The sequence below is a fragment of the Podarcis filfolensis genome, assembly GCF_964270895.1.
Source record: "Podarcis filfolensis genome assembly, chromosome: 2".
NCBI lineage: Eukaryota > Metazoa > Chordata > Lepidosauria > Squamata > Lacertidae > Podarcis > Podarcis filfolensis.
Window position 1 is genome coordinate 96,607,272 of NC_139605.1, and position 21,072 is coordinate 96,628,343.

Here is a 21,072-nt window from a genome sequence, read left to right on the forward strand (position 1 = left end):
CAGCGGGATGAAGGCTCCCCCTGCCCTGAAGAGGCTTCGTGCAGCTATGTGTGTGTGTGTGTGTGTGTGTGTGTGTACTCCACACCCACCCACACCCACAAACAGTCAGCATATGCAACAGAACATGTCTCTGGGATTCAGAATATTTTTTTCCTTATTTTCCTCCTCTAAAAGCTAGGTGCTTCTTATGGTCTGGTGCGTCTTATAGTGCGAAAAATACGGTGATCTGTTTGTTGTTTGCCCTGGCAGTAGCTTCTCTCAAGGTGGCCAAAGCAAACAATAAACAGGTTCTTTGCAGAGATGGCTACAAATGCTGTGGGCAAGACAGGTTCTCCATGGGGTATGAAGCGGTACCACTGCCTCACCTCCAAAATACAGCGAGTCATAACCCCATGCACAATTACATAGAAGTAGACCCCACTGAGCTCAGTGAGAACTTACTTGCATATATAAATGCACAGTATCAGGACTATAAAGTCACAAAGCTGACACATGTGCCATTTGTGGAGAGGCTTTGTCACCACAAAATAGCTGCATGCTTTAAAGTTGACAGTTTTACTCCAGTGTCAGCAAGTGCTAAGGTCTATTTTGTTTCCCAGGCACCTTTCCAAATGGAGCAAACCAAGACATTTTACAGCGGAGTATCTGTTACCTGTGGAGGTTCATAGATGGCAGCAACCTCAGCTCGGATACCTAGAGGGATGTCCTTGTGCTCTGTATACTTCCCGTATAAGTACCCAAAATGCTGGTTTCCCGTTTTTCTCCAGAAGTCCAAGAAACGATCTGCAATTGTATGGTTCTCAAACATGATGTTATCCACATGCCTGTATTTCTGCCGTTTGAAAAGCATAATAATGTATCAAGCAAAGCCCTTTGATAAGGATCAATGATGTTCAACACAGTCACCCAGTCTACATAAGATTTGAGCTTGCTATATTCTAACTCAATTCTGTCTCACAGACTGACACCTCTTTATTCTCAACTGACTTGCCTAGGCTGTATAGGCTATGGATCAGTGAGGAAAACAGTGGAGAGAAATCGTTTGCCCCTACTATTCTACCACTTTTTCAAAACCCATCCCCCCTACCACAATAGTTCTCACACGGTAAATCAGAGATCTAGTTCAGCTGTTAATGCTCAACCATGGTTTAGTGCTATACATGAGCCTTAGACCAGGGGTCACCAACCTAAGGCCCATGCGCCAGAAGCGGCTTGCGGAGGTCGTTTGACTGGCCCACAAGCCGCCCCTAAACTGAGCTGTGCTAAACCAGCACAGCGCAGTGTGGGGACTCGCCTTCCGCGGCACTGAAAATTGCCAGCACGCGTGCGCAATCCAACCCACAGAGGGATCTCTGCGGGATTGATCTGGCCCAGGCAAGGTAAACCTTGCCGACCCCTGCCTTAGACTCACAAACTATATTTGTCTTCCTTCTCCGATGGAGCCATGAGAAACAAGATGGAAGCTTTCATTTATATTTTCAGTTCACCATGGATGACTGTGATAGTCAAAGCTAAAACCGTGGTTAGCATTAACTACAGTCTACAGAAACAAGCAAGGGTCATTAACCTTGGTTAAGTTGGCTTGTTCTCCCAAATCAACTAACCAGTATGCCTGGCTTGGGACATAATGAATCAGTTAGTTGAAAATGGAAGCAAAAGCTTCCAAACTCCCTCGCTGTGGCTGACCCAAAGGAGCAGGAAGCAAATCTCATAAGCCTGCGGTTCCTTCACGTTAAATCTAAAACCCAGTTGAGAATTATGACTGAACAGAGCCAGTATACATTACAGGAATTCAAAGAAAATAAGACCTAGATCCCTTTTCACCAACCACTTACTCCATTCTTACAAGTCCACAGCTTTTTGTGATCGTATTAAGAAATCTGAGCAGGTGGTTCTCAAATCCACTAAAGGCTCCTCTCCTATCTCATGTCAAGAACATGAGTCCTCCAGTTACAAGGAATAAGAACGTGTCCCTGTCATCCTCTGCAAAAGCTAACCAACCGTGTTTACACCAAGGGAAAAACGCACCCAAATCTAAGCTGGACATTCATTTCCAAAAAGAAAAACAGCAGACATAACAAATGCCTCTGCTGTTCTGAACTTACCTGCCTGTTGAGTGTGATGGCACTTGGCTGGCACTTAGTGCAAATGCCTTCTGGCCACGGGGGATGTCCCTCACACCCAGATTTAATCTTGCAGCTAATGTTTTCAAGGGCAACAAACTTCCCCCTAAACAGGGAAAACAAAGGACATACTTACCACCCAAGTATTTATAAAAACAAAAGAAGCTCCTATGCTGAGTGGTGTGCAACAGACATCAGATCAGAACATTTCGTCAGGCTCAGTGCTCTAATAGTTGCACACACAACATGTCCCAGGCCCAAGTGTAAATCTGGGGGTGGGGTGTAACTAGCAATGCATTGCAGAAGTCAACCTATCTCCCCTCATTATAGCTGGCATTAGCAAAAATGTCAAGACATGCTGGAAACAGGGATACAGGACTCAGCGACACATGGACTGGAGTCTGTGTGTGAAAGATCAACATCAACTAGAGCATCTGCAGGTTGCTTTCGTCGTGATGGTAAGACAAGGTGCTTAGGAAGCAATGAATGTTTCACACCTCTTTTGCGTGTGTACAGAGTCCTTGCAGTGTTCTTGCAATGTATATGAGATCACAAATCATTGACTTAAATAAATGCAACCTCCCTTCACAAAACTATGCCAATGGCATCCATCTGTGGTCCTGGTTTAGGAAAAGATCTGCTGATCAAGGGAGGGAAATAACTATGAAGTTCTCAATCTTTCCTCCTCTCTGCAAAACTGTTTTGAAAATTACCTTTTTGCCACTGCTTGAAGTGAATTAGTTTCCCCGGCTATAAATAATCTTAAGGATTTTCACATTCTGTTTTATCATCTATAAAGAGTTTTCTCTGAAGAAAAGGTGCAAGTTTCTTACTTGTCTGCGCCTCCGGTCAGTTTCCTGATGTAGGCATGGAATGACATATGCTTCACAGGGGGTTCCAGATGGTTTAAATAATCCTCATCAAAAGGCTGCCAAAAAAAGAAATGCATAAAGGAAAACCAGGTCAGACACCTACTTGATAACACATTGATCACTGAACAAATGGATGTTTTTGTCCGAACTCCTTTGCTAGCATTCAATGTGGAAAGAATCAGAAAGCTTTGTGCTTCTTTTCCACAGCTGTTACTAGCCTGACAAGAATGGTGGAGGCCTTTCTCCAGACAGTAGAAGTTTTAGCCCCACTCAAAATGTCTTCAGAAACCCAACCTGTCTCATGGGTAGAATAGTCTTCTTCTTTTTAACTGGCAGAGCTAAAGGCTAACTGATCAAGCATGCCTGGAGAACTCTGGCACAGGTGAAATGTGTCCCCGTTTGTCTCTATCGGAAGATCTCTACACAACTGAGAAAGGAAATAATAATCAGAACTGTTGCAGTATATAAGAATACAGCACAAGTTGTTCTGAAGTGCACCTCTGCAAACGAACGGAAAATCCATAATGCCAAAAAAGCAAAGTGCACACAAATTTAGTGAGGGCAGGGGAAGAGAGAGCTTTGCTTGAGCATTTAGTGATATAGCCTGCTCAATCCACTACTGCAGAAAAACAGATGTCAAAAGCCTGATAAATGCAAGTACTGCTCAGACAAGATATATCCAAGGGACTTGTTCAGCCTCTTTGGCCATTATCAGCACAGACAGGACACATTAATGTTTCAGCAGCGTCCTCTCAATTGCTGCCATTAAAGCAACTATATTCGGGGGGGGGGGGGGAGGACACATTTTAACAAGTAAAATATTACCATAGCAGCTACAGTTTTACTCCTTACCTCTAATGGTACACAGTGCACACATTTGCCCAGCGGGCCATGTCGACATCTGTGTAAAGAGAAACAAAAGTCAACAACCATGTTCCCTAGAAGCCGAAAAGCACTCTGAAGTTTTCATACATTTTTTACGGAGTTAACAAATTTAACAGAAGTAACTGGAAAAACCAGCAGCAAGTCTGCTTTAAAAATAATAATCATCATAATGGTCAGACATTAACATATCAGAGAAGCCTACACCTGCTAATTAAATTACTGCATCATCTAGCTTTAATTTTCACCACCAGGTATCAGAAACTAATTATTTAGAGCGCTGAATTAAGACACCATAGTTTTTTGCAATACACAGATTGGCTATTTTTTTAGGACAGGTGCAGTGTATACCAGCTGATAAAGGATAATGAGAAACACTAGGCAGTGCATCCTCATTCAATGAAATACGCCTCTAGCGCTCAGCACTCATATAGCCTTCTAAGAATCAGTTTCTTGGTTCACTGTTGGTTCCTTCCTCAATAAATGTTAGTCTGTCGCTATTGCTAGCAACAACATAATACATTCTCCAGGAATATATGTAGGAAAAGTTAGGCATAGCCTCTTAACAAAAGAGCAGAGAATTTTGCCTTTGATGGTTTTATGAGCACAATTTTTATCACTGAACTGCTGTTAAAAATGTCTAGACAAAAGTTCACTATTCAAGGGCTTCCACTTTTTGATCTTCACCGAAGCAATGATTCACATGTACGCAAGGTCATATAAAGGGGCAAAACGGAGCTATTACATTTTAAATTGAACCATGCCATTTTTAAATTTTAAGTCCAACTCTTCTGCGAGTTACTACCAATAGGATGATCGTTACAGTGAACAAGCGGCCAACAGGTAGTCACAATGTCCCTTCCCAGTCACAGGTCAAACCACGGGACGTCTTCAATATTCCTCTTGAGAGCTGAGCGTTTCAAGCTTCTTTAAAGCTTCCATAAAGGAAATACATGGCAACTCTAAGCTGGAGTCTCAACATAATTGACAAAACCTGTGACAACTCTGTAGGTATGTGGCTATTTCAACTCAAAGAAAAAAAGGCAGCATAAAGACAAAGACATAAAACCAGGCAGAGGCTCTAGAATCATGATGCCTGCTACTCTGTGCAGTGGGTTCCATTTTCACAGCTTCTTTGAAACGACAACTAAATATACACACAGCCTTTCTGTAATGCGAGTTTTATTGTTTTTCGTATTTATAGAAACATCAACGTTTGAACCAACTTCAAATGAGCGTGATGACGACTAGCAAGGCTAGTCATCTCATTGTTCTCCAAAACACTAACACTTTTTGTGCAAGAGTGATGGGCTGTTGCAGCACCATACACATTACAATATTACAGATGGTTTATTTATTATTGGGGTGCGGTGGGGATCGTCCATTAACATACTACATGATATAACTTTTGCAAATTCTGTATTGACCGGGTAACAGTATGTATTGAAACAGCTCGGAGCCACAATACCTGAAGGACCACCCCTCCCCAGATAAAACTGTCCTGGACTTTGCGTTCATCATCTGAGGCCCTTCTTCATGTGCCTCCTCCATGTGAGGTCCGGAGGGTGGCAACACGAGAACGGGCCATCTCTGTAGTGGCTCCCCGTTTATGGAATGCTCTCCCCAAGGAGGTTCACCTGGCAACTTCATTATATATTTTGAGGCGCCAGCGTTCTTCTTCAACTAGGCCTTTGGCTGATTAATATTCTATAGTACAGCCTTTTAAATGCATTTGTGGGAAGGGGGGTTATTGTTTTGCTGTTGTGTTTTACTTATTTGCTTGTTTTTATCTGGTATTTTATTCTGTGAACCGCCCTGAGATCTTATGATGAAGGGTGGTATATCAATCTAATAAATAAAATATTACTGAGTCAAGTCATACAACCACCGTGGTATAAACGACTTTACAGCTTGGACAGCACAGAGACAGAACTGGTAGCTTTTTCACAAGGGTTCTCAAACTGCGAGGCTGGCTTTCTTAAGGATGTCCTACCACTATGTTCACTATCTGGGCTACATATCAATGCAGCAATCCTCACCTTAAAAAAAAAATAATTCCCCAAATTCTGTCCCCTGACAAAGAACCTTGAAATAGACCCATACAGCCCCTTTCCTGGCCCCTTTTCATATGACCTGCTTGCCAGCAATCTGAGAAGAGTGAGTGCTGCAAGGTGAATCGCATGGATTGACATTAATTAGGTTTGGAAAAGCTTCTAACAGTAAATGTCCCCGTGTAATATTATGGAACTTTGAGAACTGCTCTATAAAGTCCAGAGAGAAAGTGCAATGGTATTTACTGTTGCTGATCTTTGTTCCTGTAAATCTTTCCATCTTGTTTTATTAGGTACTGGTCAATTTCATCTTCTACCACCTGGGGAACACCTAGAGGGCGAACTCCTTGAGACATTGATGATGTATCCATGTTCTCAGAGGAAGAGCCAGCTGGACTCGAGGGAAAGAGAAACAGCATATCCCCATGCCTATAATTGGAGACAAAAATGTGACAAAACCATTACCAAATAATTAATAATAATAATAATAATAATAATAATAATAATAATAATAATTTATTTATACCCCACCCATCTGTCTGAGTTTCCCCAGCCACTCTGGGGAAAATGGAAATTATGAAATTTCAATTATGAAAATGAACACCACTTTCATACTTAGGTACCACCCCACCCCCGTGCCTCAGTGTCGATAATTCACAAGCAATTATGTGAAGCCTACACATTCGCCATATTGGCTCCAAGGGCTGCACCCGGTGGGAAATGACGGGCCGCGTATACAGAAGCCAGACACTCACATGGGCAAATGGGAGTCACGCAATGGATTTCAGTGATCCCATCACAAATCTGCTTGCTCCCTACCTGTTTGGTGCCGGCAATCACAATGTACAGAAAGGAAAGGAACACAGGTAGAATGACTCCCACGGACCTTCTTCCCCATATTTGCAGACAGACAGGAATGCAGCTGGGATGAACTTGGTACGGGGAGGCTGGGCAACTCATAGCAGGGTGTAGAATCCTTTTCACACACCGGCAAAGCAGGGTTTTCTTGGGGGAAAGTGGGCAGGGCCAAATCACACATACACTCCATTCTCTATCATGCATGTGCACACACACACTATTCACTATCATTTCTTAGCTTGGCTTTCTCACTAAGCTTTGAGAAAGGGGCTCAAGCGAAGAGGCTCAGTGCACAGCAACAAACCAGGTGGTCCTTAAGGTAAAGGTAAAGGGACCCCTGACCATTATTAGGTCCAGTCGTGGACGTCTCTGGGGTTGCGGCGCTCATCTCGCTTCATTGGCCAAGGGAGTCGGCGTACAGCTTCCGGGTCATGTGGCCAGCATGACTAAGCCACTTCTGGCGAACCAGAGCAGCGCACGGAAACACAATTTACCTTCCCGCTGGAGCGGTACCTATTTATCTACTTGCACTTTGACGTGCTTTAGAACTGCTAGGTTGGCAAGAGCAGGGACTGAGCAACAGGAGCTCACCCCGTTGCGGGGATTCGAACCGCTGACCTTCTGATCGGTAAGCCCTAGGCTCAGTGGTTTAGACCACAGCACCACCCGTGTCCCTGCTCTCTACCCTACTGTTATGCCAAAGGCCTCCAGTTATACAACAGGATATTATGGGAGGGGAAATGCTTCCTGTACCTCCCTTTTTGGTTTTGTTCCTCATCTCTGACACTTGGTCTACATTTTCTTCGGTTCTCTTCTTTGTTTAGGCGGACGAAGTGGACATCTTTTGCCCCTCTAATGCACAGGGCTCCCTGCTGAATCCCAGCAGAGGAAGAGAAGCATGGCATCTAGGTTGGCAGGAGCTGGGACTGAGCAACGGGTGCTCACCCCGTCACAGGGATTCGAACCGCCGACCTTCTGATCGGCAAGTCCTAGGCTCTGTGGTTTAACCCACAGGGCCACCCGCGTCCGATAAGTGGTCCTTACAGGAAGCTATTTTCTCCTGCATGGCCACTCACCATGGAACAGGACTGGTGGGGTAGACCCTAGGGTTAAGAGGGTATGGCTTACGTGAGAACAGGAGCCCAGATTCAGAGGCCTGGGGGACCACCTGCCTGTTCTATAGTCTTGACATTAGCACTACACATTACGGGTTGGATCTAGAGTGTCCCTTCTGCAAAGGGAAGGGCTTTTTCTAATCCAGAGGGAATAAGGTCTTATGAAGGCTCCTACTGGAGGAAGAAGGGAGAAATTTTTTTACCCATTCCCTTCCCCTTGTAGTCCCCTGTAGAATGGTCCTTCTAACCCTTCAGAGCAACTTTTTGGGGAGCATAGGGGGCTGAAGGGGGGGGGAAATGCTCCCACCTTTCCTCAAGCAGGAGCTCCGAATCCAGCCTAAATCAGTACAGTGGTACCTCGGGTTAAGAACTTAATTCGTTCCAGAGGTCCGTTCTTAACCTGAAACTGTTCTTAACCTGAAGCACCACTTTAGCTAATGGGGCATCCCGCTGCTGCCGCGTGATCGCCATGTGATTTCTGTTCTCATCCTGAAGCGAAGTTCTTAACCCGAGGTACTATTTCTGGGTTAGCGGAGTCTGTAACCTGAAGCGTCTGTAACCCAAGGTACCACTGCATCAGTTACAGAGCATTCGTGTGCGTGCTAACTTGGAAGTTAAATCTAGTTGTGCTCAAGTACCTGTGCAGAGGACTGCAATCTTAAAAGAATCTCTGGCTCTCTGCATGATGTTTCTTTCTAATTCATGCCAATCAATGATGCTGCTTTTTTAAAGACGTGGTTTTCGGTGATGCAGTTTCCCCAAGATGAGCCGACAGAGCGCAATCACTCAACTTCTGTCCTGTGCTACATTTTAAAGATGTTCCCATCTCTCCTCCCCAATCAGGGATGGAACTGAGAAGCCATGGAAAACATAAAAGCTTTTCCAGATTCTCCTTCTAAACAGCACATTCCCTTCTATCGTTATTGATAGGCTACCAAGAACAGCAGACAGGGGGAAGGCTATTCGCCAGGGTAGGGGCAGCACATCCCATTTTGCTGCTTGAGGCAAAGCAGGAAGTGTCATCTTGCCCTGCCCTCCTGCTGCCAACACCATACCTACTGCTGCTGCTGCTTCTCTGCCTGCCCTGCCACCTTCACTGCTGGCAGATAAACAGCACCAATTTCAGGCAAGATCTTGCTGAAATCTTGCACGCTCAACAAGATCTCGCACAATTTCGGCTGCTTCCGGTGTCTCTTCTGTTCCAGTCTCTCTTCTGCCACCTTGCGGGCTTCTGCCACCTGAGGCAGTCGCCTCAGTCTGCCTAATAGCTGAGCCGGCTCTGTGCCAGGGTTCTGGAAAGAACCTTGCTACACCAAGCCTAACTTTTCTGCTCCTAAACAGAAACATCCAAGCTTATCAGACTCAGACCACAGCTTTAAGAACTGGAGAAGGAGTGCTCTATTTAAACAAAATAATAAAAAATAAGAAGCTACGTGGACTTGGAAAAGGCTACTATCCAGAAAATATCAACTGTTTTTGAGCAAGTGAACTAATGTGCTTGGGTTAGTGGTGCAAGGTGTTGGTAGCAATATCTCCGTGAGAGTCTGGGTTTTATGCCAGAGATTCTCATAGACTATAACAATAAGGGGAAACTACTGTAAGGCAATACTGGTATTTAAGTCCTGTGATGTTAAGCAAAATAGAAACAATGCAAAAATGTGTTGGAGGTGTAGGAAGGGACCAGGAGACCATTTTCATATGTGATGGAAATGTAGCTTACTGCAAAAAAGTCAGAAAACAACCAGTGTATTGGGATATGAAATACCATTCTATTATTATTACGATTAAATTACACAAAATATCTAATAGAATACATACAGAATTAGTTTCAAACATGACAGTTCCTGGAATAATGCTGCTTGTGCAGAAATGGAAGTCCCCTTTAGTAATTAATATCAATGAATGGATCAAGGTTGGAAATTCATTTTAATGTCAAATTTGACGTCTTTTCTGAGATCTGATGAGATGGGTCAAAGACAAAATTAATTTACTGCAAACTATTTCTTTGAATGCAGTCAAAATTACTCCTGACTCTAAGGCAATAGTATAGTTTGGAATTCCTTTAATGACACTGAAATTACTTTATTATTAATATTTTTATTTTCTGGGTTTATTTTTAATTCTTTATTCTATTAACTGTAATGAAGACAGTTAGTCAGGAAGTCCGAGATGCTACAATAGGATCGTTTTATTACTAAAAACAATGTTTTCTGGTGTTCTGCTTTTATCTGTAAAATGGTTTACCTACTTGACAATATCGTTCCAGGATGATGGTAAAATATTACTGCTTTTGCTGCTTCTACTACATTTCTAAACAAAAGTGGGTAAGCACAGATTTCCGATGGGCTCCTTATTCAACCCATGTAAACCTGAATGCACGAGGCGTCAGACTGGATGTAATGTTAAGTGCAAAAAACATGAAGACTGCATGCTATACTCTGCAAACCAACAGGAACAGCTAGGAAACTTATTGCTAAGCCACAAATTAGCCTACAAGCAGGAGACTTATCCATTAGAGTTCATGCAATTAAAGAAAACATAGGTGCATCTGGCTGCTGTTCAGCTGCTTTTTCGTTCCAAAGCAAAAGGCAATTAAAAAAGAAAAGGAAAAGCTAACAGAGGAGCCAATTAGTCACCTGCCCTTAAATAGAACATCCATCCAAGGGAAATGAAACAGCTTCCTCCCTGCTGGCTTTTTACAAACAAGTGAGAACCTCCTTGTTTCGCTGGGAATTAGCTACTGCTCGACCCCATTATAATTTCATCAGAATAATAATTATTACTGTTTTAATTGTTGTCAATTGCTATCGCGACTGCCAACAACATGTGTGTACCATTTAGATCTGGAAGAGGGCAGAACGGGGCAGGGCTTATGCATGCTCCGCCAACACACACAGGGGCCAGGAACGGGACCCCCGCATCTGTATCCAAGCTGAAGGGTCCAATAGATCCAGCACTGCCATTAGAGGGCAAGCAACATACCTTCCAAATTTGGTTCTTACAATATTGAGCATATAGTATTCTAAAATCCATTTTATTTAACTAGTACAGTGGTACCTCGGTTTTCGAACATAATCCGTTCTGGAAGACCGTTCGAGTTCTGAAATGTTCGAAAACTGAAAACACAATACAGAAAACTCAATATGGAAGCCGTGTGGCCTGTTCTACTTCCAAGGTTAGTTCGAAAACCGAAACATTTACTTCCGGGTCTACGGTGTTTGAAAACCGAAATGTTCGTCGACGGAGACGTTCGAAAACCAAGGTACCACTGTATCATGAAATTAGGTGTCCAAGGAAAAATTGTGCAGCAGAAGCAGCCCAGCTCTTCCATCTCCTTTCTAGACCAAGTGCATGTAAACAAAGAAAGAAATGGATTAAAACAATTTTTGGGGTCAAAAAAGAATTAATGCACTGTAACATATTAGAATAGGTTACTAAGTAGTACCTCATAATTCTTGCAAAATCTCGATTCAAGAGATCTGCTTCATCTAAACCCATAGACATAAATAGGACAGACAACACCACATAGGGAATATTAGAGTGGGTAATTTTGTTCAGTTGCCAAGAGAGGCACTGTCAAGAAATCTGAGCAGCCTTGCCCAAAAAGAAACAGAGCCTACTATAGTCCAACAGTGGCTCCATGTCTTTTGCAAAGTACTTACTTGATTTTTAATAAGTTGAGGGACTTATTGGGAGATGATGTGATCTCACCAGTCCTGTTTCTATTGATGTACACAGAAAATCCATTATTTCTGAAGCCAAATTCTTTTGCAACCTAGAAAAAAAAGAGAACATAATGTCTACAGCAGAAATCTCATACAGTTACGGTATGTTTATCCCTACAACACAAGACTCAGATGTTATCTCCACATGGAGTTTATTACACAAAAGTGGAAGCGGAAATATCTGAAATGTACACTCACAGAATCCACAATACATATTATGTAGACATTGTATGGGTGGAAATTTCAAATTAAGCTACACTTGTCAGCAATTAACGTTGAAGTCAATGCTGAAACAGGGTTAGGCCCATTTCAGGGAATAATTTTCACTCCGGAAAACAGGGAGCAGGCAAGCCCAATTGGTGCACTCCCAACTGTTTAAACCTGGTAAAAGAAATTTCTAAATGAAAGTAGAATACAGATTAGAAGAGGAAAATGTCATCAAGATCTTTCAAGTCTTCCTGTTCACGGGTAAAAGTACATGGGAATTACTGTGGAAACATAATCTGTTGTTTAGTTGTATAGGTAATTAGGCAAAGTACCTTACTGCAACTCTGGCAAATGCACAAAATAAACCCCATTAGAGCTGATAAGATGGTTATAAATTAAACAGTCGTCCGAATCAGCCATTCGACTTTGAAAATGGAGCTCAGTGTGAGAAACGCCAGTCTTGGATTATGGAATTTGCTCTCAGTGGGGTTTCACCTAGCCACTTCCCATAAAAAGAACTTGTTCCATTGGCAGTGGGTAACAAAGTTGAGTACAATGGAGGTGGGGAAGAGCCCCTGCTGAAAAAGGGCTAAGAGCTTAACCCCACCGCAGTAAGCCTCAGGTGCTGAGAAAGCAGCAGGAAATGTCAGGGTTTTCCAACAATCACTGTGGTTCAGGGCAGTCTCAGAAAAAGCCTCTGCTATTCTTCCATGCTTCTGAGTCAACTTGGAGCCAGGGACTGTCCTCAAACTTCTCCAAGAACAGTGGAGACCCTCTCCAACGTCATCCTCTTGATAGAGCAAAATATAAATAAAAATGGGGTACTTGCAAGTGTATTTGTGGGTCCTTGCCTACTGGAAGATCTTCCCTGAATTTTGACGTATGCCACTGTACAGGTTCTATAGGTGAAAACCTGAATTACAGTACTTATGGTTTTGGTTTCAGTTGCATTGCAATTTTAGGCCATTTTTATGAAGTTTATATTGAGCATAAATTTTATTGCTGAGTAGTGTTTGGAAATGAAATATTGTTTGTGTTGCATACCACTTTGGTTATATTTCAGTTAAAAAGGCAGCCATACAATAAGTTATAATAACACAGTCCAATCTGAAACCATTTTTGCTCAAGTTCAACTGGATTCACTATAACTCAATTCCTGCCATAGATGCTTCGGACTACAGACTCAGGCTGCATCAAGACATCTGATTTGTTTTGCTTGACAACTAAATTATGGAAGAGGTTCCCAACTAACAGATGAATTTTGCACTACAGTCACTGTTTTGGCTTATGAGCATACAAATCAATCCCCCTAGACCCCAAAGAAGCAAGCATAAAGACAGAGGCCACCCCACCACATGTAAAGCTTGTAGGTGCCTGGTGTATTGAACCACTACATCTGATCCTCTGCCATCAAAAGGTTTTTAAAAAAATACAAATAAAAAATACACCTCTGATTGAAACAGCACTGGTGACATTTTACGATGCACTGAGGTTAGGCTTTGATAAAAGTTTCAAATGTGGGTTTCCAACCAAAGGGTGTTGGAGTTTAATTTTGGAAAGATTAGCTTCTTCCGTGATGTGTGTTGAACCACAAAGCCATCACTACTCTCTTCTAATTATGTTAAATCATCGTCAAAGAAAGCTTCTGGGTAAATCCAACCAAAGCCTAAAGAGCAGGTGCACAAACTGGCTGTGATGCAAAAACAGAGGTTCCCTATTGTTGCTTCCTTAGAAGAACAGCAAAGAATATGCCATGCTATAATACCTTTTTCAGAAACGTTGCAGCAGTTTCCCGCTTTGTTGCTGTGATGCGTTTCACTCCATCGGGTGATTGGACACGAATTATCTATTAAGAATGGCAAAGGTTTTGAAGAAAATTAGAAATAAAATAAAACTGTGAAGTTCTGAGTTTTGGGGCAAAAGAGGCTGAACATAGAGAACTGGCTTTTAAATGTAGGAAATAAACCAGCACAAATGCAGCCTGAAAGTCCTTAAGAGGACAGTAATACAAAATTTAATGCAGGAACATATAACTGGCAGGAAGAGGAATAAGTGGAATAGTCAAATCTAAAGCATTTTCATATCTTTTTTAAAGACACACAATAATAGGTTTCTAAGTTATTTTCCTGATAGAGACTGAGTTTACAAATCAAAAACAGCAGGAATTATATACAAGCTCAGCAATAAACATTCATGAGTTTTCAGGCTGTTCTCTTAGCAGAAAAAAAATTACATCAAGTAGCATCATTAACTGCCAGTGGCTCTCATTTTAGCACAGGGGTGGGGAAACTGGCCTTCCAGATGCTGATGAACTACGGCTTCCATCATTTCTGACCACTGCACATGGTGGCAGGGCCAACTGCAGCTAGAGTTCAAACACCACAGCAGTACAGTGCATTAAATCATGCAAGTCCTACGGGACATGCAACAATGGAGCAATCTCTTGAGATGGAAAAAGAAAGGCAGCTATCTACTCTGGGAAAACAACAGCTCAAGGTAATTGTCCCTAGGAAGGTAATCTTGGGCCTGAAGCACTGCTGCCTTGTTTTACACTTCTGAAGCTTTCATACATAGAGGTCAAGAAAAATAATCTGATATCCCTTTGCAATTTTGCCCTGTGAAAAAATGAAGGGCAACCTCAGCTGGAGAGCTATCCTTAAGTCCCTAGAAGGTAACCTAGGGGTCACAGGATTTTGTGGATCTACCTCTCCATGGGTGGAGCAAGAGGTCTGCCTCTTGGTGGGTGGAGCATGGATGTCTCCATGCTGCGGTCATGGAAATTTTTGCAGCTATCTCCTCCATCATGTAGGAGGTGAGCATGTTGAGGGAGGCGCTGGATCCAAATTCCTCCTGTTCCCAACACACACACAACAGGGACAGGGTGAGTACATTGGCTCTGGTTCCAACATACCGTATTGGCCTGAATATAAGCCTCACTTTCCCCCCAAATATCAACCATGAATAGTTAAAGTGCAGCTTCGATTTGCAAGCTTACAGTATGCAGCCAGGGCAAACGGCTCCAGGAGCATGGCAAAGTCTCCCCCTTCCCCCAAGGCCAGGAAGGGAGAAAGCGAGGAAGGAAGGGGAAAGGCTGCCGGCAACACAGCATGGCTCCCCCACCCTACCCAGTATGCAGCCAGGAGCAGCGAGGAAGGGAGCAGCTTATATTTTGGTATTTCTTCTTTTTTCACCTCCAATTTTAAAGATGTGACTTATACAGTGGTACCTCTACTTACGAACGTGATCCGTTCCGGGGTGCCGCCCGCACCCCAAAAAGTCCATAAGGAGAGAGCCGCTACTGTGCGTGCGTGCAGATCGCTTCTATGCATGCATGAAGCACGCAGAACGCTTCTGCGCGTGCAGCGAACCTGGAAGTAAACACTGCCAGGTTTGCCGCGTTCGTAACCTGAGTAGAGGTATGCTATATTCAGGTGCAGCTTATATTCGGGCCAATACGGTACTTATTTTCCCATCTACTGGGACCAATGGAAGGGATTTGTCTTTTAAAAGACTGCAGAAAGGGAAAGAGGAAAGGAAACAAACATTGCTTTTATTCTGTTGACATAAACCTGACAGGGCTTTGGATTTGGTGGTTCCTCTGTCTTGGGTTCTTCCTCATTCACCCTCTTTAGATTGTTCTGCCCATGTTTTAAATGTACACATACAGTTAGGGCATATATCTTGCATTGTTTGAATAGTGTTTTATTTTTTATTGTACTGGCACGTACTGCTTTGCACCACCTTGATACTTTCTATGAGTTTTATATGCAGTATATAAACATAATGTGGTTTTGTAACACTGTTTTAACATTCAATTTTTCTGATGTTTGCTTTTATTACCTAACAAAATCCAACATGACAAAGCAGCATGTTGCCTGGGAGCAAGTCCCACTGAATTCAATATAACTTACTTGACAGTAAACATGCAGTGACTCTCTGTAGTATTCCACTCTGGAGTGAAAGCAGAATGACTAATACTAAAACCAAGTCACGCTATTAATTCCAGGCCCAACCCTGAATTTCAACTTCATGCAATAGGTCTTTTCTTTTCCATTTGAAAAATCACCTGCAAACTTGTGGGTGTTTCCAGATGGGAATTTACTGGGGGAATTGGTGCTCATACACACACCTTTTTCACAGCATCCACATGTCACTGCTGCCATCAAAATGCCAGCCTATACTTTTTCTTTGTTGAATCCAGATTTTCCCTTACCATGGAAAATTCAGTAAGTAAAAATAGCCAGTTATAAAAACTGCAGTCATTGCTGGTGTGGAAGCTTACTGGTGCATTTTTGGATGGGTGGTTTGTCATGTGTCTAGCAGTCCATGGTGACCAAACCCATATTTTCCATTTGCTCATTGGCGCAACTTAACTGTTATGCTTCCACCAGCCTAAATGAAAGACCTCTGTTCCCTCTGACTGCCACATGCTGAAGGCACACACAGTTTGCAGGATCAATTCGCTCACTATTTTCACACAGTAAATGTGGGAATTACTTCTGAGATCATGGTACATACACTGGGATTATTATTTTTTTTAAAAAATAGTAACTATTGAGTCAGCCTGCTCCATCCCACTGATGCACCTACCATATGTAAACATTGTTAATGGATGTTAGCTTGTATTGTCTTATTTATACATCTAAAATCAATAACTTATTTATGTTTTAAAAAAATTACACAGAATTAGGTAAGACCTCTTTATCAGAATGTCCAGTATTCCATGCTGCAGTACTTTTTTTTTGGAGGGGAGTAATGTGCAGCTGTGCATCTTATGGATATGGGATTTTTTTTTGTTTTTTATTGACACACCCCACCTTGTCCTTCAAATCAATTAGCAGTTTAACATAGCTAAATGCCACTTATGTTCAAGGCCTCCCTATATTTTCAAATTAAAACCAAATGGGAATGTATAACCCTGCATCCCACCTTCCAAAAAAGTGAAAGCCTATATTTAATTTATTAGGACACATGACAACTAAGAGCTAGTAATGTTTGCTCCGGTGCACTTCCATGATTATTTTCCCCCCTCCCAAAGTGTGCACATGCAATAGAGAAAGTGCATGCCCAAATTAGAAACAAGTAGCAGAGGGCAGGCAAATAATGATTTGAGTGGAAAGCCCCTCTCCAAAAGGCAGGATACATTCCCCAAAGCTCCATCCATTGGTGTAGACGGCACACAGAATAGCAACCAGCACTCACCTTGTGGGTGTTAACATGCCAATCACACATAGAGAGAAAAATGGATCTGAATAATACAGTATATAGCATTTGTCCATAATTACTCTGAAACTGTAGTATTCCTCAATCATGGTAACAAACATAAAAGACTATTAGAAGACACTTTTAAAATGCTTGCTGTGTAGCTTTAGAAAAGTAACCTTAAAGGTTTTTGAAACTGAAAGGTTGCAGTGTCCAGATGATGATGATAGGCAGATAAGCTGCCTCAGCAGATGGCCCAAAGCACAGAATATCAACCAAGAAACCGGCCAATATTAAATGCCACCTGTAAGTCAGAATCTTATAATAGTGACATGCATTAGAATCCTTTACAAGCAGGGAAACTACCCTGTTTCCTAGACAGGCAAGGACAAGATAATTTTGAGAGAAGCCCCAACAAGAGCACTTTCCTAAAACTATCGTCTGCCAAGTCTTTCATGTGATTTGCACTTCCTACTGAAAACTATGCTGACTCAGTTCTACTGCTAAAATTTGGTTTACACTGAAAACCAGGTGTCAGCAACCAAGTGGAGCATTTAATTGCCACAAAGAATACTACATAAACAACCTACCTTTTAAGCAGGTTAAACAGTGGCACTTACATTCCGTTTAGCTACAATCAAAGTGGATGGTCTAACCCTACCAAAAACAGGTTTAACTAGAATGCCATTAAAACCACACCAGTCTCGCTCTAGAGACTGAAGGCTCTGACTGCATACCAAAAATGCCCAAATAAGGCCCTGCCTCATTTACTTGTATGGACAATTAATGAATATTGATACATATGGTCAAGACTATCATAGATACTGGCAACAATTTGTTAACAATGGCATAAGCTACGTCTAGCTAACACACACACATTACTATAACTTGTGCTGTCCGATCCTATGCAGTTACATACACCTGAATCTTCACAGGACCAGGCTGTTGAGAAAACTGAGTACTAGTGACCTAATAATTCAAAAGACAGCATTTCAAGCTGCCCATGGTTTCTCATGATTATGCGTTCATGCCTATGTGATATTAATCTGTATGAACTATAGGGAGGGATACACCCACACTACATGTAAGTCAACCTTCAGACATGTGTGCTCTTATGGAACATTCAGAGAGTCTTCAAACATCTATAGGAAGGGGATGGAGCACACAAGTAGAGCACATGCTTTGCACACAGAATGTCCTGCATTTTGTCTGTAGTATCTCCAATTAAAAAAGGATCAAGCAGCAAGTAACATGAGAGGTTTTTGTCTAAGATGCTGCAAAGCTGCTGCCAATTAAGAGTAGATCATACTTGGCTAGTATAGACTGTCCTGGTGCAGGAGAGCTTCCTATGTTGCATATGGCATTAAGACAAATCTGTTCTTTCCCAAATGCCTCAAATAATTCCCTAAATTTTCTTCCTTCGTTCCATTAAAAAGTGCCTTAACTCAACTTACATTTGAAGGGATTAATTTCTCACCTTGTCCACATGGAGATAGGAAAACAATGTGAAGGCTTCTTCACAAGAACTTAATGTAAGGCAACCGCTGGAATATTCCCACATTCTAGCATGAACTAAGTTTCCCTTATTCAGTAAGGAACATAATCCTCTGACATTCTACAACTGGAGCTAAGCCAAGAATGCATATGAATTTTCTACAAGTTAAAGTTACAGGTTGTTGTTTTTTTTGCCTTGTGCCCAACCTAACTGGGTATTGTCAGATGGATATAAATGCATCTAAAGCTTCAAGTGGAAAATAACTCAGCTATTTATGACCATACATTAAGAGTTACTGATCTCACGAGGCCCAGAATTACAATTACAGCCTGTGTGCTATCCTCCTACTTAATTCTGAAAAATATTAAGGATCCAACGCCACTTGCCCCACTCACCCCTATGCCCACACTTGCACGCATGCACACACACAAGACATAATGCATTTTGGGCAGGCCGCCAAATAGCCCAACAGCACATTGATCTTGAAAAAATAGCAACTGAACCTGGACGCTGAGAAATAAAATGATCACTAAACCGAAGGCAAAACAAAAAAGACAGTTGCTGTCGCAGAAACTATGTTCCCGTGGGTTGCACACTGGCCACACATGCTCCCCGCTTCCATGGGTTTTTGACAGAAGTTAAGGGAGACTAACTAGGCATATGCACACTGTTTTTTTTTTTTAGTTTTATGCTAGCTAAAGTGTCATGGTTTCACCAAGAGGATTCTGGGAATTGCAGTTTGGTGCTCTGCTGGGAATTCTTAGTTCGCAGCCCCTCCCCCTCCAACGTCGGGAACTGCAGCTCCCACTGTTCTCCCTTTGGGGGGGTGGGGGGGGGGAGAGAAGAAATTGTGATTAAAGCGGCTTAGCCCTGCGGTGCCCCGTCTTTTCCGCACTCCTCCGCTCTTTGGTGAAAGCAGAAGAGGGATCGCTTGATACTTCCAAGTTGTTGTGGTTTTTTTGGGGGGGGGGTGGGGGACGTCGGACGCAAGCGACCGCCAGTGCCAGTATCTCCAGGCCGGACCGCCCCCCCCCCTCTCAGAAAGAAGGGCCGAGGAATCCCCCACGGAGAAATCATTCTTCCGCCTCCTTCACAGAACCTGCATGGAGAGGCTGGAGGGGAATCAGACCCAGTTGGCCAATGCCACCCCCCCCCCCACTGGGGTGGGGATCCAGGGGCAGGGCGAGGCAGTCGGGGCGCTCCTAAGACTCGCCGCCTCCCTCACCATGACAAAGAGGGAGGGAGGGAGCGGCGGCGCCTCCTGTTCCCTCACAGGCCTCACGTCGGGGGAACCCGGGGCAACCCAGGGCTGGCTGGCTGGGGGCGGGAATAGGACGACGACAGATGACCCCAGGTGCCCCCTTCTTTTCTCTCCCCCCGCCTCAAGCCCAACTTACAATAGTCTCCGCCATGTCCTCGCCACCGTTCCCGACCCCGCGTCCTGCCCCGGCACCGGTAGCGCCGCCTCCTGCCTGCCAGCCAGCTTGTGCACCGCCAATAGTGCCGCGTCACCGTTGCCGACCCGGTAACGCAAGCGGAGGCAACAAGGTTCCGGGGGAGAAAGGGTCCGGCGTCGAATGCGGGCGCTGCTCTCCCCCCGCCCTTTCTTCTTCTTCTTTTGCGCTTAGGCTCCGCCCACTCAGGACTCCGTCTCTGGTCTCTCTCTCTCACGAGAGAGATCATAGGTTCCACGCGGATTCTACGCCGCGCACGTGACACGCCCCGCCAGAAGGGGTTTTTTTATTATTTATTTATTTATTTATGAAGATAACTTTCTTAGAAAGGTAGCAAGCCGCCTGCCAACTTTTGTTTCGTCGTTAAGTTTCAATGCAGTTGTGCTTCCCATGTCTTGTAATGCGCGGAGTTGCTCCAAAATGTCCTCTGGAAGCTGCTCTCTCCAGTCGCAATTCATTCATGCTTTCCCTTCTGCCTGCCTGAGAATGGCTTATGGCAGACGGGGAAACTGTTTTAACTAGCGATGGCAATCCCAGTGCTTGTTCTAGGATTTTTGTTACACACACACACATATATAACACATATGTGTGTGTGTGTGTGTGATTATACATATAATCATATATATATATAACATTGGTTCTACTCACAGAGCGGCATTGCATGAACCAAAGCTATATATATATATATATATATATATATATATATATACACACACACACACACACACACATATACATACAGTGGTACCTCGGGTTACATACGCTTCAGGTTACAGACTCCGCTAACCCAGAAATATTACCTCAGGTTAAGAACTTTGCTTCAGGATGAGAACAGATATCGTGCAGCAGTGGCGCAGCGGCAGCAGGAGGCCCCATTAGCTAAAGGACTTCCTGCTGCAGGACACTTTCCCTCCCCTCCCCTTCTTGAATGTACACTCTAAAATGGAAGACCCTGCAGTATGAGGAGACCGGTCTTATAGCACACAGTCAACCCAAGTGGAGGTGACAATCTTCTTGTCGTTGCCCCAGTCCCATCCTTGAAACTACAGTCTGTGAAGAGGAAAGAAGGAGACACTCTAAGCAGAACA

General features: G+C 43.3%; 1 protein-coding gene across 1 annotated transcript in view; it reads right to left on the reverse strand.

Moving 5' to 3' along the window:
• NPLOC4 (NPL4 homolog, ubiquitin recognition factor) overlaps positions 1 to 20,167 on the reverse strand; it is a 51,189-nt gene extending 31,022 nt beyond the window's left edge. Inside the window, exons 1-8 of the mRNA XM_083599096.1 lie at positions 19,928 to 20,167; positions 13,599 to 13,679; positions 11,564 to 11,676; positions 6,175 to 6,357; positions 3,848 to 3,896; positions 2,957 to 3,051; positions 2,106 to 2,229; positions 653 to 832 (exon numbers count right to left, since the gene is read on the reverse strand). Coding sequence (XP_083455222.1) covers positions 653 to 832; positions 2,106 to 2,229; positions 2,957 to 3,051; positions 3,848 to 3,896; positions 6,175 to 6,357; positions 11,564 to 11,676; positions 13,599 to 13,679; positions 19,928 to 19,942 — 840 coding nt within the window. The 5' untranslated portion in view covers positions 19,943 to 20,167. The remainder of the gene's footprint in view (positions 1 to 652; positions 833 to 2,105; positions 2,230 to 2,956; positions 3,052 to 3,847; positions 3,897 to 6,174; positions 6,358 to 11,563; positions 11,677 to 13,598; positions 13,680 to 19,927) is intronic.
• Positions 20,168 to 21,072: the final 905 nt, after the last annotated feature.